Source organism: Bicyclus anynana, chromosome 11 (genome assembly GCF_947172395.1).
Source record: "Bicyclus anynana chromosome 11, ilBicAnyn1.1, whole genome shotgun sequence".
NCBI classification, from domain to species: Eukaryota; Metazoa; Arthropoda; class Insecta; order Lepidoptera; family Nymphalidae; genus Bicyclus; species Bicyclus anynana.
In genome coordinates this window covers 8,012,590-8,032,153 of record NC_069093.1, presented here as the reverse complement: position 1 = coordinate 8,032,153, position 19,564 = coordinate 8,012,590, and the positions used below count along the sequence as shown (strand labels likewise).

At 36.2% G+C, this 19,564-nt stretch overlaps 2 protein-coding genes across 7 annotated transcripts in view; one reads left to right on the top strand and one right to left on the bottom strand.

Annotated features, from left to right (window-relative positions):
- LOC112052060 (protein yellow) overlaps nucleotides 1–19,564 on the top strand; it is a 63,248-nt gene that overhangs the window by 25,910 nt on the left and 17,774 nt on the right. For all 6 annotated transcript variants that reach the window (XM_052884181.1, XM_052884182.1, XM_052884185.1 and 3 more), the window contains exons 3-4: nucleotides 1,833–2,030; nucleotides 18,869–19,010. In XM_052884181.1, the coding sequence (XP_052740141.1) occupies nucleotides 1,833–2,030; nucleotides 18,869–19,010 (340 nt within the window). The remainder of the gene's footprint in view (nucleotides 1–1,832; nucleotides 2,031–18,868; nucleotides 19,011–19,564) is intronic.
- LOC112052059 (ecdysone oxidase-like) lies at nucleotides 4,877–10,163 on the bottom strand. Its single transcript, XM_024090963.2, has 4 exons — nucleotides 9,726–10,163; nucleotides 8,550–8,651; nucleotides 8,001–8,134; nucleotides 4,877–7,934 (listed from the first exon to the last, which is right to left on the bottom strand). The coding sequence occupies exons 2-4, from the start codon at nucleotides 8,647–8,649 to the stop codon at nucleotides 6,381–6,383; spliced, it is 1,788 nt and encodes a 595-aa protein (XP_023946731.2). The 5' UTR covers nucleotides 8,650–8,651; nucleotides 9,726–10,163; the 3' UTR covers nucleotides 4,877–6,380.

Below are 19,564 nucleotides of genomic sequence, written 5' to 3'. Positions count from 1 at the left end.
CCTTCATCGTTTGAGACACGTGATATTTAATTTCGTAAAATGCACACAATTGAAAAGTTGGAGGTGCATGCCCCGGACCGGATTCGAATCCACACCCTCCGGAATCGGAGGCAGAGGTCATATTCACTAGGTTATCACAGCTCGTCAGACGTCAGAGGTATGGGTAGAATAATTTCCAGTGATCTTGCATTTTTCACTAAATCGTCTCTTAACGTTAGTAGGGTTATTATGTATTTCGGTGTACCATTCAACTAATCAGTCACTACGTCGCTTATCATCGTATTTTTGTTTTTGCAATCATCTAACATTGTTCAACGCAATGACATAATTGTCGTCTTTTTACGCGCTTTATATTATCTTCACTTACAACTATGTATGTAAAAAAATCTTGGAATCTTAATTTGACCCATTTCCCGGTTTTCGATTAGGATGAAACTTTGCACACGCTCTGAGTTCTGATGACAATACATGCTAGCTAAGAAACGTCATTACAAATCCAATATGGTGGATATGGCCTCCCCTAGATTGGCGGGCTGGCTGTTTGAAATCCACCCCATGATATGGATATCAAATGAAAGGGTTTGCTGTCAGAAATATGAAAAAACTAGTCACGTGATTTAAATCCAATATTTGTAATTTTTAGTGCGTGCTAAAAGCGTGTTTTTTAGTCTTTGAAACTATTTAAAGTTATGACGTAAAGCGGTAATTATATAGTAAGTAAGTAGTGTAGTAGTAACGTTATTTTTACGAAAACCCGTTATTCACGTAATTTCGGTGATCACAACCACATCACATTCTGGCAGTTCACACGCTGCTTGGAATCATTCCAAAATTATTCTATGTTGGCTGCTAATTTGTATTCTGGTTGAGGAGACGTGATAGATTCTTTCTTTGGTTGTCAGTTGAGAGGCATTGGTGCTATTTATTATAATAACAGACTCGAATACTAAAGCTGCATTTTTACTTATTGCTTGCTAGGTTATTTTTTAAAATAAGATATCTCTGTTTTATTTATGGATAAATAAGAGTAGCAATATCATTGATCGTATTGAAGTGTGTTGTGATAAAATGATGAAAGTGAGTTGCAAAACCTACAAAAAATATAGAGTTTTTTAATTATATACCTATCTACCTCTACAGTCTACGTTGGTTTGTTTATTTTTTTTTTCAATTTATAATTTCACTTTGAAGAAAATGCATAAGTTTACAACATATAATAAAAGCACGTTGCACATATAGAAATCTTGGAAATACTAATGTATGTAATACTAATAAAATTTTGAAAATAATATCATTCCTCTTAAACAATTTAGAAAAAGATATCATATTTCATGGAAAGCCAATTTTAAACAAGTCAACTTACACAATACTCTCTACCTCTGTCAAAATTCATAGCGTATAGTTAGTAGTATACATTTAGTTAGTTTCGAAGAGTTAGCGTTTGTAGAAATAGAAGAAGACTTGCCACATGGCTACAGACCCTTATGCTTTTTCCAGTGCCTTTTCTTTACAGACAGACAGGCAGACCGACAAAAAATAAAAATAATATATTTTTAGCTTCAGTATCGATTATATAATGCCCCCAAAAAAAATATTCAAAATATCTTCAATGTTCAGAATGTACAAAATGTACAGAATTCGTATTATAAGTACAGATTCTAGATGGCGCTGGCGTCTGTTAAGTCACGCTTACGTTTGGTGTTACAAATGGTATAAGTAAAATCTCAAATTGTGAATAAATGTATAGAGTTCGACCAGTTTTATTATAAGTATAGATATAGATTGTTGATTGGGATAAGTTGATAAGTCTTTAACTAGGATCAATTTTACAGGCATATCCTGACTGGTCCTGGCATACGGCTGGCCGTGGCGACATCAACTGTACCGGCCTGATCTCCGTGTACCGGATCCGCGCTGACCGCTGCAACCGACTATGGGTTTTGGATGCTGGTGTGCTTACCAGTCTCGACGACTTCCGAAGAGTTTGCCCTCCCAAGATTCTCATCTTTGACATGGCTACAGACCGTTTGGTAAGTCCTAGACATTATATTATGCGCCAATTTGCTAGTCTGGTTTGAAAGTGATTACGATGGGATATTATATTGTTGTAAACTACCTACTTAGTTATACCCACGTGTTCAGAGCAGACTCGAAATTTGGCGAATGCGTTAGCTACCTTAACAAGAAAATCTGAACCAATTTTATTAGTTTATTAGACATTCAGTTAAATCAGTTCTTCTTCACCTACATCCGTTAGGTGTAGGTTCATGCAATTAAGCATTAAAAGCCAAAGTCACAGTATACTTAGTGCTAAAGTCAAGCAGCAGCTATAACGACATTTTTATTATAATATACCTTCTTTCACACTAAATGTACAAATGCCACTTTCAGACGTAATAGTACACACAGAGTTAATAGCATAGAAATGTTAAGCACATGTTCAAAAATACATACAGCCGAACGTAGAACCTCCTCCTTTTTGGAAGTCGGTTAAAAATAAAGTGAGGAAGTCTCAAGGTCAGGTCTATTTTGCCTAATTAAAAGGTTATGTTCTCTAACTTTATTTAACCGTTGTTATAATTAGAGAATGTACTTCATTAGGTATTGTTTTAAAATAGACTACGCAATTTGTCCTCGATTGTAATAGCTTGGATCTGACCTCATACTTATGCGATATTTCAAAGCCATAATATAACGAGTATACTTATTGCAAAAAAAATTAAGGATGTGGTGTTTTGGAATTATACGTAGAATTGTAAAATAGACAATTCTGCATTAGACCGAGATTATTATTATTAAATATTTTTATTACTAAACAAACAGTTGGGGTCGTTCTTTTATAGAATTTCCTGTAACCCACTTAAATCTGTCTTCTTGTGATTTTTGATTTCACCTTTTAAACAAATCGACGTCACCTGGACATACGGAAGAAAGGCAGGACCTTTGATTACGTCATATACGTCTTTATAATCAAAGGGCAGGACATGTTATATTCAAGAATACCGCGAAGACAAAGTCACGGGCGACCGGTATTAAGCTAAGACCGATAACGCGTTCGTTATTAAGACCTTAATTATTGAATTTGTGGTTCTCTTAGCGTCCAGACTATTGCGTGGGTGCGAAATCTGTGAAATATCAAGCTCATTAAATTTTTATAAGACTAGAGAAATATCTAGCTCTTGCAAACGCGAGAAGAATGACTGTTTTTTACGTTTACGCAATCGTTACGGTTAACAGACTGTGAGAATAATTAATTCAATGGATCGCTGTGCATACTGTATAGGGTATAGGTGCGTTAATTGTGTATGACCTGGAAATGGGAACTGCTACGTACCTACTTGTGCCGTGTAGATTTGCTACACGCCCTTTATTTTGATTGTGGACAACATGTGCAGCCTATTTAGTTTCACTGTGTATGATCTGCGGACCTATTAGTAGGGGAGCCCGGGATGCTAAATTTGCAGTCACTCGAGCGTCATTGAGACCGATTACATTTGGTAGATTAAATTATAGGAAGAATAAATGGTTATTTACTTTTTCCGCTTTTAGCGGTGGAAAAAAAAACTACAGACTTTAAAAATAATTTTTATTACTTTGGCTTACTGAAGTTGTAAGAAAATTTTAGCGATTAATTAGGAGATTATTTCCTTAAAAATAAGTAAAAAATTAATCGCACTCGTACCTCGAGCGCTAAAATATAAGGGTTTAATTTTGTAACTTTGAAACCCTCCCATTCCATTACGTTACGCTCAAATCGTCAGATTTTCGAAATGTGCAGTTTTTTGCTATCAACTCACCTACCTTACCTTAATCTGACGTGCTGGTTGAGTATTTATGAAGTTAGTTTTTTTTTTGGTTGCCCTAAACGTACCCACCAATATTAAGGGCTCATACTCGGTGGAGGTACTCTACAAAGTGTAAGGTATAGTCCCTTATGTTTATCTGCCGCGCTCGAGTAACTGCAAAAATCCCCTCTTCGGCTCCTCTACTATATAGATCTAGATATTATGTATCTCGGTGTACCATTCAATTAATTAGTCACTACATCGACTTTCATGGTATTTTCGTTCTAGTGATCATCTAAAATCGAAATCGAAAAAACCTTAACAGCACCATTTTACAATAAATCGTAATGTTTTTTTTAGTTTCTACAATCATCTAACATGATTAATTGATTATTTTAACGGAATTACGTAAATACTTGTTTTTCCTTAAAATATAGTATAGTAATAGTTACTATCGGCTACCAACACGGCCCTACTTATTTTACTTTAAGTACTTAAAATGACGAAAATTATGTCACTTCATTGAAAACACAATGTTAGATGTTGCAAAAAGTAAAATACGATGAAAAACGATGTAGTGACTGGTTGTTTGAATAGTACACCGAGTTACATAATAACTAGGTACATTATTTACTTTTCTGACCGTAAAATATACACGAGCTTGATTTATAACGACAATCACTATTTCAATGAACTTAGTATATCATTCTGCATCATATTATATTCAATACTAGCGGACTCCCGCGACTTCGTCCGCCCTTAGACCTCTTTAAGCTACCTCTTACAGTACCCAACATTTCCCTTTACTGTTCTGCTCATATTAATCGTAGTGTGATAAAAAGTATACCTTAACCTGCCCAGGAGTATGAAGAATAATTGTATCAAATTTCGTTAAAATCCGTCGAGTAGTTTTTGTTTCTATAACGGACATACTTAGTGTGTATGTCACAATTTTACTGATTGCATTTTTGGCATCAGTATCGATCTCTAATCACCCTGATAGTTATTTTGGAAATGTAGTTCATGCACAGAATTGACTGCTCTACAGATTTATATAGATAGATAATATGAAAATATTAACACACATAATATTGTAAATATTTATTTAATTTTATACGATTAGACAAGGTAAAATTAAAGTGATTTTCTATCAGGTAGAGACTAGCAAAAGGAAAAGCGTTTACAGTTCACTCCAATGATCATTTTATACTATAAATATGTTACGTGTTACTACAAAATAGCCGCAAAAAGTGATCCGAATTTAGCAACTGAACGCACATGCATAATTTTGTGTTTACCTAATTACATTATATAACTATTTATGTATATATACAGTTTTTATACTTCCTAAACATCATCATTATCAACATATCAGCCGATGGACGTCCACTGCAGGACATAGGCCTTTTGTAGGGACTTCCAAACATCACGATACTGAGCCGCCTGCATCCAGCATCCAATCCCTGCGACTCGCTTGTCGTCAGTGCACCTGGTGGGGGGTCTGAACTTTGTAGTGCGGGGTCGCCATTCCAGCTTCGCAACTCATTGAGCTATGTCGGTGACTTGGTTCTTCTGTAGATCTCCTCATTTCTGATTCGATCACGCAGAGATATCCCGAGCATAGCTCATTCCATCGCCCGTTGTGTGACTTTGAGTCTTCTTACGAGGCCCACATCGACATTGCAGACAATATTTAGGTATTATGTGTTTAAATAATTTTCGTTGTTTTTGTCGACTAAATGAAATAAAGACAATTATGTACATTATTTTGTACGCCTCAGTTTTGATGCGATAGTGCCCTAAGTCAGGAAGTGTGAATATTTTGACTTGTTATTTTTAGGTAAACCCACATTTAGATGCATTAACTTAAACTTAACTATGATCAAGCCGAAAACCTTTTGCATCAAGTGTAGCATAAATCGGAATATAAAAACTTGCACAAACTCGCATGCTCATGTACACGTACTCACACACACCACTCAAACACAACACACACAAACCACTCACAAACACAAACACATGCACTTTTGTATATTATTAGTAATTTAGTTTTAATGATTATTTATATCAAATGTATTAGTCTACTATATATTATGGAAGAGCGGGGCCGCCCGTCACAAGTTACAGTAATACTGCAAAGTAATGGTATGGTTCCAATCACAATATTACTGCTGTTTGAAAATAATATACTAATACATATGTTGAATCTTTGGAAAAAAAAAATAAACTATAAACCAAAGACGATTAAATGATAAACTTTTAGGATTTAAAGACCGTGGTCCTTTCCCGTGTTTTTTTCAGAAAAGGCTTTAATTAATACGTCACTGGCTTGGCACCGACTTCAAAGTGATCAGAAGGTAGCACATACGATGTTATTTTTCGTTTTTGAGTTTATTTTTGTGATTTTGAAATAGGTTCAATTTTTTTGTTAAAAAGATTTTATTACTTTAGTAGAAACATTTTTATGATTTTGAAGTCGGTTGTATTTTTTTATCTATATTTTTAAAACGATACTACAGTACTGTAAGAGCTGGATTAAAGAGGTCTAAGAGCGGACGAAGTCGCAGGCGTCCTCTAGTATACTACTCTAGTATACTATATAAATAACCAACTAGAGAATTTAGAACTGAAGTAGCTACCGCCGTTATTATGTGTGTGGTCCTCTTTTATCATGTCGGCAGCTTTTTCTGCGATCATGATCGTGGGCACGTTGGTGTTCCCGCTGGGTAATGTGGGCATCACGCTTGCGTCCGCCACGCGGAGACGTTTTACGTTCCGCACACGTAGGCGGGTGTCGACTACAGTGCCCATGGCGCAAGTGCCAGCATAGTGGAACATAGTCGACGTCATGTACAGGGCATTGCAGCGCCAGTACTCTCGGCTGCCTAGTGGCAAACCTGCACAACGCGCTATTTGCAAGTCGACTAATTCTGCGTTCACGCTCTTGAAATAAGATGTGTTGTTTACCTTAGCGTAGTCTTGCAGGTACGCCGCCATGTTGTTTAGATCCCGTACATCCGACATCGTGCCCAAGTTTACGACCGGTGGGTCCAGGGGATCTTTGCTGCGTAAAGTAACCCGGCCTCTTGATTTGGGATGAAGTAAATTCAGCATTCCCACTAGCATGTTTCTGCCTATACCGGCTTCCAGTAATTTTTGGCAAAGAGATTCTTCATACCCAAGATTAAATACGCACAGCTGGTAGATCGCTGCGCTATTACTTGGAGTTACGAAGTTGAAAACTTGGTACTCGGCGCAAGGGCTAGATTTATTAACTGTTGCATAGCCTACCACTAAAGGAATAGGAAATTGGTTAGGATTTGCGGGTTCTGCGGGTGCATTAGTTCTTTCCGTTTTGAAGGCGATAATGACTACAACGTGATCTTGCAAGTTCAGCCCGACAGGGAGATCACTTCTTACATTTATGTTCATGGACTGTAGATGTTCTTTAGGACCGATGCCGGAGAGCATGAGGAGTTTAGGAGTGTTGAGTGCACCGGCAGATACGATCACTTCCTTTTTTGCTAGAATAGTTAGAACTCTATTGTCAGCACTTATGGCCTTCACTCCGATTGCGTTGCGGTTCTTATCGAACAGAATTTCTGTAACGAGAGTATTTTTTAAAACATGCAGATTCTTTCTATCTTTGCTTGCACCCAGATTTACGTACGCAGTGGTTTGTCTGATCCCGTCTGCAATTGTATACAAAGGTAACGTGTAACCGATGCTATTCCTGCCGTTGACATCAAATACAATATTATGACCTGCTTCCTTGAACGCATCTAAATATTTGAACGTCTCCTGTCTATTTTCTCTAGTCACTCCTAAAAACCCGTTAGTACCGTGTAATAATTTAGCGGGAGAGCTTAATATTTCTGGATCTTTAAGCTTTTCACTTTTGAGGAAGTACGGGAGAATGCTTCGATAGCTCCAGGTTTCGTCTTGAACTGTTTGCGCCCAGGAGTCATAGTCTCCGGCACAACCGCGCACATACATCATGTAGTTTATGCTGCTGCCGCCACCGAGCATGTGACCGCACGTCAGATTCAGAGCCTTGATTGTATGAGACTGTGACGAGTAGTTATCGTTCTCAGAGGTGAAGTTCCAGTCATACTTGGTTTGTGGCAAGAAGGGAAGTAGGCCTGGAATCTGAAAAGTATATTATATTAGACAATGCAAAATTATTCTATGAGCCGAATTAGATGACAGACTCACTAAGGACTCCACAGGTGGATCGCCGCCAGCCTCTATCACCAACACCCTGTTGTTGGGCCACTCGGACAGTCTGTCAGCAATCACGCTGCCTGCGGACCCAGCACCCACCACTATGTAGTCAAATTCTTCATAATCTGTTGACAAAGACAAACGTTGAACTTTTAGGCACTCTTTTTTTAAAGAGGAAAGAATCCTCATAGACGTCTTGAAATTTAATAGTGCCGGACTCCTAACTGATTAAAACAGACCTTCCTAACTTAAAGGTTGGTGTTCTTACTGTTTCGGCTAACAGTTTCTTTTGTCCTTTTCTTTGCACTATAATATTCCTTCAATTTTTCATTCATCTCCAGCATTAAGCTGTTTAGATTCCTTGCTTCAATGTGATCCTAACCAGTCTTATTACTTCTCTCTCTCGTTTAAAATTAGGGCAGTGAAATGGACTTTCTGCAATCTATAAGTTTCAGCAAAAGAAATATAATTGTTAAGACGTCTGACTGGCGAAGCTCAAGGATATATATATATATTATTAGAAAGTTATTAAATACGTACCTACAACATTAGCTTGTTTTGGGAATAAGTAGGCTGTGAGCATGAGAGTGCCAATGACACTGAATGCCTGCTGTATGCTGAGTATAGCCTGCACACCCATCTCTGTACACAAAAAAAAGAATTATTCAGAATTTCATTATTTTTTTTCAAAATAAATAATTTTAAGTTCTTAGTAGATCGAACGGACGTAGCACTGTCTGTTAACGATTTAGCCATGTTAGTGCTTACCGCTCTGACAATGTAATTATCATTTATATTACATACACAACTTTTTATATATACTTTTTTATGAGTGTATTAAAAAACGGTCAACGGCAGAGAGGAGGAAAGTTGTTAAATTAATTAGGCAATGTGATTGCGATAACCTTGTTGGGTCAAAACCTCCGTTGTTCTTATCGATATGAAGATGTTTATATGGTTCAAGGGCAGTGGCGTAGCGTGCCTTGGACCATATAAAATTATTTGGGGGGTCTAAAGGAAGGAAATGCTCGGTCTAAGTAAATATGACAGTGACTTAACCTATGTAGGGTGTTTTTTTTTTTTTTTATTCTTTTACAAGTTAGCCCTTGACTACAATCTCACCTGATGGTAAGTGATGATGCAGTCTAAGATGGCCGGGCCCAGCCGGGGATCGAACCCAGGACCTCCGTCTTGTATATCTACCGCGCATACCACTGCGCCACGGAGGCCGTTAAACGGGTGTTTCCAACTTTTGGGCGTAAACTTAACCAGGGAAAAAAAATCGGTTGTCTGTAAAGTCGGTTTACTGACGATAGTTGAACGTGAAAACATCATAAGAAAATACTGATGAAATGGTTGCATTTTTTAATGAATGAAAATGTTCGTTTTTCGAAAGAAAGTCTTCATAGATGAGAATAAACTTTATTTCTTGTAAAAAAACGTTGGCAACCCTAGAGAGAGGGAACGACGCATGACGTCATCTTTTTTCGAGTCTACAGCCGGCTCCATCGAATTATAAGACGTTGTCACGTCAAAAAGAGATTGTGGATTATCTACATTTTTACCAATTTTTATTTTCACACGCAAGGGGCCCTTGTAGTCCGGGGGCCCCGTATCTTTGATACGGCTGATACGGCGGTAGCTACGCTCCTGTTCTAAGGATAGCACCTTACTAGTTAAATAAGAAAATTTGTAAACTCAGAACTTGATACTCACTCTTTGAGACCGTAGCAACCAAAATTTAAAAACAGAAAAGTCGTAAAGTTCAGAAATACATCACTGTAAAAACTGGTTCATGTGACAGTACAGTCATTTAAATTTGAAATTTTAAATCATTTTTTTGCACGTGAACTATATGCAATGATTGGACTGGAACTGGTTGTAGGTAAAACTGGTGAACTGAGCACGATTTCCTCAAAATAGCCAAGAATTCATAATAAAACAATATTACAATATTATACAGTTATGTAAATCATTTCATATATAAACCACTAGCAGATGTCCGCGACTTTGTTGGTTTATTGTAAATTATAATAAATAATGTACTGTCCGGATCTTACCTGTGAAAACTGCATCAAAGCCCGTTTATGTACGCCATTGACGATCAATTATTCTCACGTTTCTTCTGCACCCACGGCAATAACTGATCGTGTATTGGTCGCTGCGCGCATGACGGCTCGACTTATGAAACGTCTTCGCTGCCGTTTGCGCTGCAGAAACGTGAGAATAATTGATCTGGATTATCAAGTCAGCCATTGACAAGTCAATGGCTGACTTGATAATCCAGATCTAGTAATAGACCCAGAGAATAACGTGACCAGACCGACAAAAAGAACTGGTTATTCATGTTCTGTTACTCGTACTGTTATTTGAACTTTTATTTTATTTTTTTAAAGTACAGACAATGTTAGCCACTTCATTTATTACTGTATAGTTTCTCGTATTTATAGATTTTCTTTTCTAAATCACAAAAACATATATTGTATTTAAATTGAGGTGTTATAATATTTACCTATTGGTCACACTAAACAATCAAGTAATACATCTATTTATATACTATTGACTACCTGTAAACTAACGTCTTATTGGTCCATGTGACAGAACACATAACACACAAATTATAACATACCTACCTAAACAATACACACATCACTATCTAGCCCAAAACTACAGCGTAGCCTGTGTTATGGGCACTAAGATAGCCGGTTTTATATAATAACTAGCTGACGTCGCGTGGTTTCACTCGCGTGGTTTCCGTTCCCGTAAGAATACTGGGATAATATATAGCCTTCCTCGATAAATGGGCTGAACACTGAAGGAATTTTTGAAATCAGACCAGTAGTTCCTGAGATTAGCGCGTTCAATTAAACAAACATAATCTTCAACTTTATAATATTACTTAGTATAGATGTATCTTTATATAGACATACATATGAATACTTATATAATGTTTATGTACATTTGACGGCCTCCGTGGCGCAGTGGTATGCGCGGTGGATTTACAAAACGGAGGTCCTGGGTTCTATCCTCGGCTGGGCCGATTGAGGTTTTCTTAATTGGTCCAGGTCTGGCTGGTGGGAAGCTTCGGCTGTGGCTAATTACTACCCTACCGACAAAGACGTACCGCCAAGCGATTTAGCTTTTCGGTACGATGTCGTGTAGAAACCGAAAGGAGTGTGGATTTTCATCCTCCTCCTAACAAGTTAGCCCGCTTCCATCTTAGACTGCATCATCGCTTACCATCAGGTGAGATTGTAGTCAAGGGCTAACTTGTAAAGAATAAAAAAATAAAAAAAATATATACGTAATTTGCCCAGACACTGGAATACTCATTAGTTACTCAATTAGTTTCCAGTTGTGAGAATCTAACCCACGGCCGTATTAACTAATTATAAATTAAGTAAAAATAATAATGTATATCAAGAGTATTTGGTAGAGCTTCATCCAAAATCACTGAAGACAGATTAGCTATTTAAGAGTTCACTTTAAAACAGATGAACAGTATTTAACGTTACATCTAACCGCATTTAATAGAAATGGAGATATGTAGCACGTAATTTTGGCTTAGATCAGTGGTTCTGAACCGGTGGTTCGCAGAGCTATCCTGATTTTTTTCTTAAAAAAAAAGAATTTTTTCAAATAGTCTCTTATAACTAAAAGGTTAAGAGTCTCTGACTTAGATGGCTTTTATTAAATCAACATTCTGTAGAACTTACTATTCTACCTACCTGTCTACCGAAATATAAACGAAACACATTCAAGTTCTTAATATTCAAGGTTGTTGCAGGTAAAATATTTTTTCCGCAATCGTAATAGGTACTTAATAAGTAAGTGTACCTACTTATTTAGCACTTAAAAATTAAACTCTAATGGTTAACGCAGACGTGGAGCAAATTGCCGGATTTTTAGTTCCCCAATTTGAAGTATACTTATAGTTTAAATTGTATCTATTTAAAGCACTTTGACAATCCTAATTATAAAGTTTTAATAAAAAAACACAACCTACTTCAAAAACATACAAATGTTTCTACTAAACCAAAGAAAAATAACATCGTATGTGCTATCTTCTGAGTAGTTTGAAGGCGATACCAAGTTAGTGATGTGTTATTTAAAGCCGTCTCTGAATGAACCGTCTAAAAAACATTACAAACGTTCTAGTTGCCACTATAATATTCGAAAGTTTCTCTCGATTTCTCTAGGATCCCATCATTATATCCGCACAAGATTAATATGGGACCAACTGGAAAGCATATCCTCTCAAACAAAATGAGAATTTTTCAAATCGGTTCAGGCATCTTCGAATAAAATATTCGTGGAAAATATCCGCCTAAACCTGTCAAATCCGTGCGGTAAAGCTAAATTGCGGCGATCATGATGAAATGCAATGTAACGACGGATTATATTCAAAACCTCAGTTCAGTAATTGAAGTTAATGATTAATCAATCCGTCAATTAACTAAAACTTGAGTTCCACGATCCAATAGTTTACGATATCTGCGCAGGCCTTTATGGCGGTTAATGATCCTTTTTTAATTCACGGTCGGCGTTCGTTACACTCGCACTATATTTTTTACAAACATTTGTTCCTATTTTTTCCAGTAGTTCTATTTTCGTGAAACATTCTAGTTCCAAACAATGAAAATTACAAACAAATAATATTATAAGTTTAAGCGATTGTAATCGATTACAATGTAAATTGATTTATACAAGTAAAATATTTCAAAGGTTAATTGTATACACGTATTTAATTATTACTTGAAAAGATTTAACAACCGCTAGTTAATCCGGTTTAGTTTTTATATGTTTAAAAAGTAGATTAATGTCGTAAATCAATTAGGTCATGTTTACACTCTTTGGTTAATACGCATTCGTACATAATAATTATTATACCACTATCTAACGCCGCGCGGTTTCACTCGCGTGGTTCCCGTTCCCGTTGGAATACGGGGATAATATATAGCCTTCCTCGATAAATGGGCTATCTAACACTAAAAGAATTTTTCAAATCGGACCAGTAGTTCCTGAGATTAACGCGTTCAATCAAACAAACAAACAAGGTTTTCAGCTTTATAATATTAGTATAGATTATGTTATTATACTAAATCGATGAGAATATTACAAGATTTTAATTAGCCAATAGCCATAAATATATTTTGTCAGGAAATACCTACATTTAAAACAACTAAATACATATTTGTAAAAATAATAATTTAACGTTTTCACTCGCCAACTATTAATTTTATATCTATTAAGTATAAATAAGAAATAATGCGCTTATGGAAACAGTGACTTGCCTGTGATTTTTGACCTTATGACTTTATAGTAAGTAGGAAGGTGAGTACTTTGCGTGGCGTGATTGAAATTTCCATGTTTAAATCTATATTTAATATTATAAAGTTGAAGAGTTTGTTTGTTTGTTTGTTTGTTTGTTTGTTTGTTTGTTTGTTTGTTTGTTTGTTTGTTTGTTTGTTTGTTTGAACGCGCTAATCTCAGGAACTACTGGTCCGATTTGAAAAGTTCTTTCAGTGTTAGATAGCCCATTTATCGAGGAAGGCTATAGGCTATATTTTATCCCCGTATTCCGGGAACGACGCGGGTGAAACCGCGCGTCGTCTACTAGTTACCTAAATACATTATAGGGATTAACTACTTTTAATTAATTGCAACATATTGAATAGGTAATTCCGAAGTAGGCTTTTATTTACCGGACATAATATTCCGTTTACATAAATATTATTATGTCGTTGTAACGTATGACGTCTTTCCTGTAATTTTGTAAGCTTTGCAATTATATCATAAAATCGTAGCAATCTTTCTAAGCACAATTTATAAAATAAATAAAGGTAATATTAATTTCCTGAAAGTAGGCTATAGTATGAGAATCATTGACGTTTATAGCGACACAATCAGCACTAATACAAGTCAATTATTTCCTAACTTTCAAGTTATAAATCATTGACCTTGACTCAGTCGTAATGAACGGACCGTAATCATCTACCTTCATCTTTTTGAATACGTAACAGTAAACAATAAAATGTGGACGAGTGGCCTTCTTTGTGATTCAGGTCAGTGTGTACTGGCCAAGATTAAGGCTGGTTTTAGAGTCACGCTGACCGGACGCTGACAGCTCAGCGCATAGCGCGCCAACCACTGCACGGGCTGAACGCTGATAGCTACGCGTTATTCTGAAACGCTCCCTAGGACCTTGTCCAGAAGGGGCGAATTCGTCGCGAATCGTATCGCGCAAATTCATACGCGCGTTGTCGAAGTACTAGACATCAATACATCGCGTCCACTAGCATCGCGCGAATTCAAAATACGCGCGTAAATGCGTGCACTACGCCAGACTCTATTTCTACGCCAGTAAAAAAGCGAGAATTTAAAAAACAATTGGCGTGAATAACACACTTGATTTTTCTCAGAAATTCATTGTATATTTGTGACCGTAACTTACATATTTTTCTACAATAATTGTTATTGTTGTCTTCATTTAGTGAGAATGGTGATCCTTATTTGAAGTTGGATGAAATTTTCAATCTGTTACCATCAAAGATACGCATTTACTTAAATACTTACCTACGAAAAATTTCATAAGTGGCGAAAACAACAACGAATGGATTCACTTACGAAAGGAGATTTTTAAACTATTATCTTCCACGTTTACCTCACATACTCATTATTCACCTTCACAGTAGTCGGAAATTATGTTACCGGGTGAAAGCATCTCCCTTAATATCCAAAATTGTAGACTTTGTACATTTAATTTTCAATTAAAATAAATCATTGAATATTGTACTAAGCTATATTTTTATTTTCTCGCAATCGTAGTGAAAAGCAGAGTGTAACACGTGGGGCAAAACCCATTATAAACTCGGTTTCTATTTAGGCGGCCCTCGCCTTACGTCTCGGGCCCTAAAAATACCTCGTATATACTGGGTATTTTTTGCCCCTTGTATAACAATCTACTATTATAGACCAGAATATACTTTATTTCTTGTAACAAAAAGTTGGCAACCCTAGAGCGAGGGAACGACTCATGACGTCATCTTTTTTCAAGTGTCCAGCCGGCTTCATCGAATTATAAGACGTTGTCATGTCAAAAAAGGTGTAAAATATCCAAACGTTGCTCCACATGATGTGTTTGGTCTGTCTTTACTACAGCGATCTGTTTTCACGTGTCACGATGACCTAGCCTTTTCAATCATCACAAAGCTGAGGTGATTGGAAATTAAAATATCGTGTCATATCCGAGTTCGTGATCGCACACAACAATGCAATTTGTTACAGCATAAACCACGAAGTGTGTTCTTAAATCCGGGTGTAGAAGTTAATATTATTTTACATTATCTATACTTATAATAAATCTGTAAAGAGGTCAATTCTGTACATGATATATATTTCCAAAATAACTATTAGGTGGTGATTAGTGATCGATACTGATGCCAAAAATGCAATCAGTAAAATTTTTGTATGTCTGTCTGTATGTTCGTTATAGAAACAAAAACTACTCAAATACTTACATTGTCCCTAATATTCAAAAATAATCGTTCAAAACAACACACACCACAGCACGGACACAGCTTCATCTACCATTATGAGTTTCGTGAGTTCGTGTCTTACTCGAATCATTCGCCCTGATAACAAAAATGTTCCTTGGTTTTTGACGTGACAACGTCTTATAATTCGATGGAGCCGGCTGTGCACTCGAAAAAAGATGACGTCGTGCGTCGTTCCCTCGCTATAGGGTTGCCAACTTTTTTTACAAGATATAAAGTAAGTATATTCTGGTCTATGGAGATTATTAAACAGTATTTTAGAAAAGCGAACATTTTCTTTTGGAAAATGCAACCATTCCATCAGTATTTTCTTATGACGTTGTCACGTTCAACTATCGTCAGTAAACCGACTTTACAGACAACCGATTTTTAACCTAAAAAAAAAGGGGGTACGTATACCTACGTAGATAGTAATATACTTACTGTTCATGCGTAACTAAACTAGGATTATTATGTGAAAAAAATAAAAAATACACGGTCGTATAGATTAGAAGTTGTTTGCAACGTGTTTAGCGTTCATTAATAGGATAATCGACACACGATAATTTAAACTATTATGATTGACTTAATTAATAATGGAGCACAAATCTTTAATAGTTATTTAATAATTTGGAGTAATACAGCATTTCCGGTTTTATTATTATTTTTTAAATAACGCTAAATTATAATTGTACAATTCTCTAATTACAATTACAGTATTGCGTATTATATTAATTTATTTTTTTTAATTAATTTGCACCCTTGATGATGCAGCTATTCTAAGTCCCATAGATCATCATCATCATCATTATCAGCCGAAAGACGTAGGCCTCTTTCGATCACGCAGAGAAACCCCAAGCATAGCTCCCTTTTTATGAGGGCCACGGTTAGCGACCAGCAGGCTCATTATTATGTAACTCGGTGTACCATTCAAGTAATCAGTCACTTCATCGTTTTTCATCGTATTTTGGTTTTTGCAATCATCTAACTTTGTGTTTTCAACGAAACTTTTTAAAAAAAAACGAAAAATTTTAACGAAAAACTGATATTTACGTAATTTTGTTGAAATAATTATGTTAGACGATAGTTAAAACAAAAGAGCATAGCCATTTGATGACAAATTACATAATCAAATAACTATATTAGATAATCACAAAAACGAAAATACGACAAAAATCGGTGTAGTGACTCATTGCTTGAATGGTACACTGAGATACATAATAAGGCCGCAGGTCACGGATCAGTAAGTCATCACTGGCAACACGTACTGTTCAAAGACTTTCTTCGTCAGGCAAAATTTTATATAGGTAGGCAGGCAAAAAATTACATAGATACAGGTATACATATCTATGGGACCAAGGTCCTAGGATCTCTCGTAACTTTAATTTGAAGTTGTCGACTAATTATTATCACCAATAATAGACCTGACATTCAAAAGTGCTTGTAAACTAAGCTTAATTGAAATAAACGAATTTTGATTTGATTTATAAGCTTAGTGTATTTTTTAATAATTATTATTATTAGCTTATTTTTCTCAGCATACCTTTGTTATTACTGATCTTATGTACAGAGGGTTCTCTGTACATAAGATCAGTAATAATCCAAGGGCCAATGATTTGGAGTAAATCAAACGACAATTTTGAATGGTCTATCGGTATCAAAGTCACATAATATCGACACACCCTTTCCAATACAAAGCATGACCTCCGAGGCCAAAGCGCTCTAGTGTGGAGTTGTGGGTTACTAATTATAGTGCTATTTTGTGTCATAATTTTGTTTCAATGATACCGGACCTTATATTTATTTCCTGCTTATTGTTTTCGCTTAAAAGACTTTGTATATCCATAACTTTTATTTCACTTGTAGATTATTAAATTGAAAGTAGATTTAGATTTGATTATAATGATAGTTATTATTATTTATAAATGTAGGTACTAGCGGACGTCCACGATTTCGTCTGCGTGGAATTCAGTTTTTCACAAATCCCGCGGGAACCATGAATTTTTTCAGGATGAAAAGTAGCCTATGTGTAAAAATAAATAACGATTTCTATACAATTTTACAAAAAAATAAACTAATTATACTTAAATGCACTGTAATTATCCTTAATTATGAATTTAATTTTCACAAATCCCGCGGGAACCATGATTTTTTCCAGGATGAAAAGTAGAATATGTGTCAATCCTGAGTAAAATCTATTTCCATTCCAAATTTTATCCAAATCGCTTCAGTAATTGCGGCGTTTTAAAGAGTAACAAACAAACATACAAACTTTCGCGTTTCTAATATTAGTAGAATCGCTTATTTGGCATGTTTTTTCGAACGTTGTTTAAAATAATCATCAAGTTTATAAATAAACGAGTTTCTTTACAATTTAACAAACAATTACACTAATTATACTTAAATGTACAGTAATTATCCTTAATAGGGTCAGTAACTTCGTTCGTTTGCAAGTCACTTACAAACACTGTTCCGAATAATTTAATTTTATGTTAATTGGATTCATCTGTAACATGTATAAGCCTATTTTAATTAGTAACCGAATGAGTCATTTTCCCACAGAATAGAAAACGCTAAAGCTAACGGTGCATTTTCCTAATAAAGGTTTCAATAAAATCCGCTAGGAACAGCACCGGGGGGAAGTATAAAGTACAAATCAGACGTAGGTATGTCATCAAATTATAGTAAGCGACACTTTTATAATATGTGTAAATTTTAATACAAGTGACATTTTCAAAGGGTAAAATTTTAAAATTAGTTGTCTGACATCAAGTAATGTTACTCGATACGTGATATCACAAAATGGACGACAGCGTTTTTGACGTTTGGAAAAGTTAATAAATACATAATTTTTCAAATTAAGTTTTCTGTTAAATCCTTAACTTTTATTAGTTATATTTCGGACTCTTATTCCGTGTACTGTACGAAATTATTATTGTTTATATTAAATTTGATATGAGTCAACTACCTTAATATAATATTAGGTAGCTAATATACGTCAAAGTTAGTAAAACTAACTGTCTGTCTCTACCAAAGCACTAGAAACTGCGCCAGAGAGAAATCTTCAAAAGAAATGGTCTGACTGAAAACGGCCCAGAAGGAAAAAGAAGAAGAAGAGATAGTCTGGCCCCATGATATGCGGGCGAAAGGGGAAAAGACAGCGCGGGTGTGAAATCGTGCGTAAGGGAAGTGACGTGCATCAGTCATGGGTTTTCATTCATCGCTTCACGCTCCCCGCTTCGTGCGGAACATCGGGAGTGTTACGAACGAAGTTGCCATGCTATAGTCATCATGCTATACTACATCGGTTACGTAACTTTCCAGGTGCGAAGCGTATACTTCCCCCGCGAGTTGCTCCGTCCCGCGACTCTGCTCACCAACATCGTGCTGGACGACAGCAGGTCGAGCTCCCGACACTCGTCGTGTGACAACCTCTTCGCTTACATCACCGATACTGTCGCTCCAGGTAACGTTCGCTTCTTCATTTTCAAAATCATGTTATCACCGCGTTTTAAATTTACATGTTTTTTAATAAAAAGTGTAGGAAATAGTTGTCTGTGACGGATATGACGTCGCTCGATCTCGTGTTGGCTTCAGTGTGCTCGTGGCGTTCGAGCCGTCCACATCTCTTGAAGTGTAATTCTTTATGGGTTACTTGGGATAGGCGGGGAGAGTGACTTGAGTGGAATAGGGGAGTGTTTGATATCAGTCAAAGGTACCTTTAACCCTACACACATAGTTCACAAGTGCGTGACTCCACTTAAGGTCATTCTCTGCCATTCTAGGGTCTTATTTTGGTTACAGTTTGATTTGTTAATTAAGTTGTCCTGACAAGTGTTGTGAATCATAACCTTTGTTCGACATTAGTTTTCTTATATTTGTAATCACTTTTGAGTCTTATAATAATCGGTTCAGTAGATCTAGACATTATCCCCAACTAGCGTCGCCATGTGTCCGGATAAAGCCGGATATAGGTAGGCTTTTTGGTAGCGTGTCCGGCCAAAATAAACAAAGTCCAGC

What these genes read in the sequence shown, in the direction of transcription:
- LOC112052059 (XM_024090963.2), bottom strand. Translation starts at nt 8,649, where the DNA reads ATGGGTGTGCAGGCTATACTCAGCATACAGCAGGCATTCAGTGTCATT. An exon ending in AAAACAAGCTAATGTTGTAG is followed by an intron (nt 8,135 to 8,549) that starts GTACGTATTTAA and finishes CTTTGTCAACAG; the next exon opens with ATTATGAAGAATTTGACTAC. An exon ending in ATCCACCTGTGGAGTCCTTA is followed by an intron (nt 7,935 to 8,000) that starts GTGAGTCTGTCA and finishes TATACTTTTCAG; the next exon opens with ATTCCAGGCCTACTTCCCTT.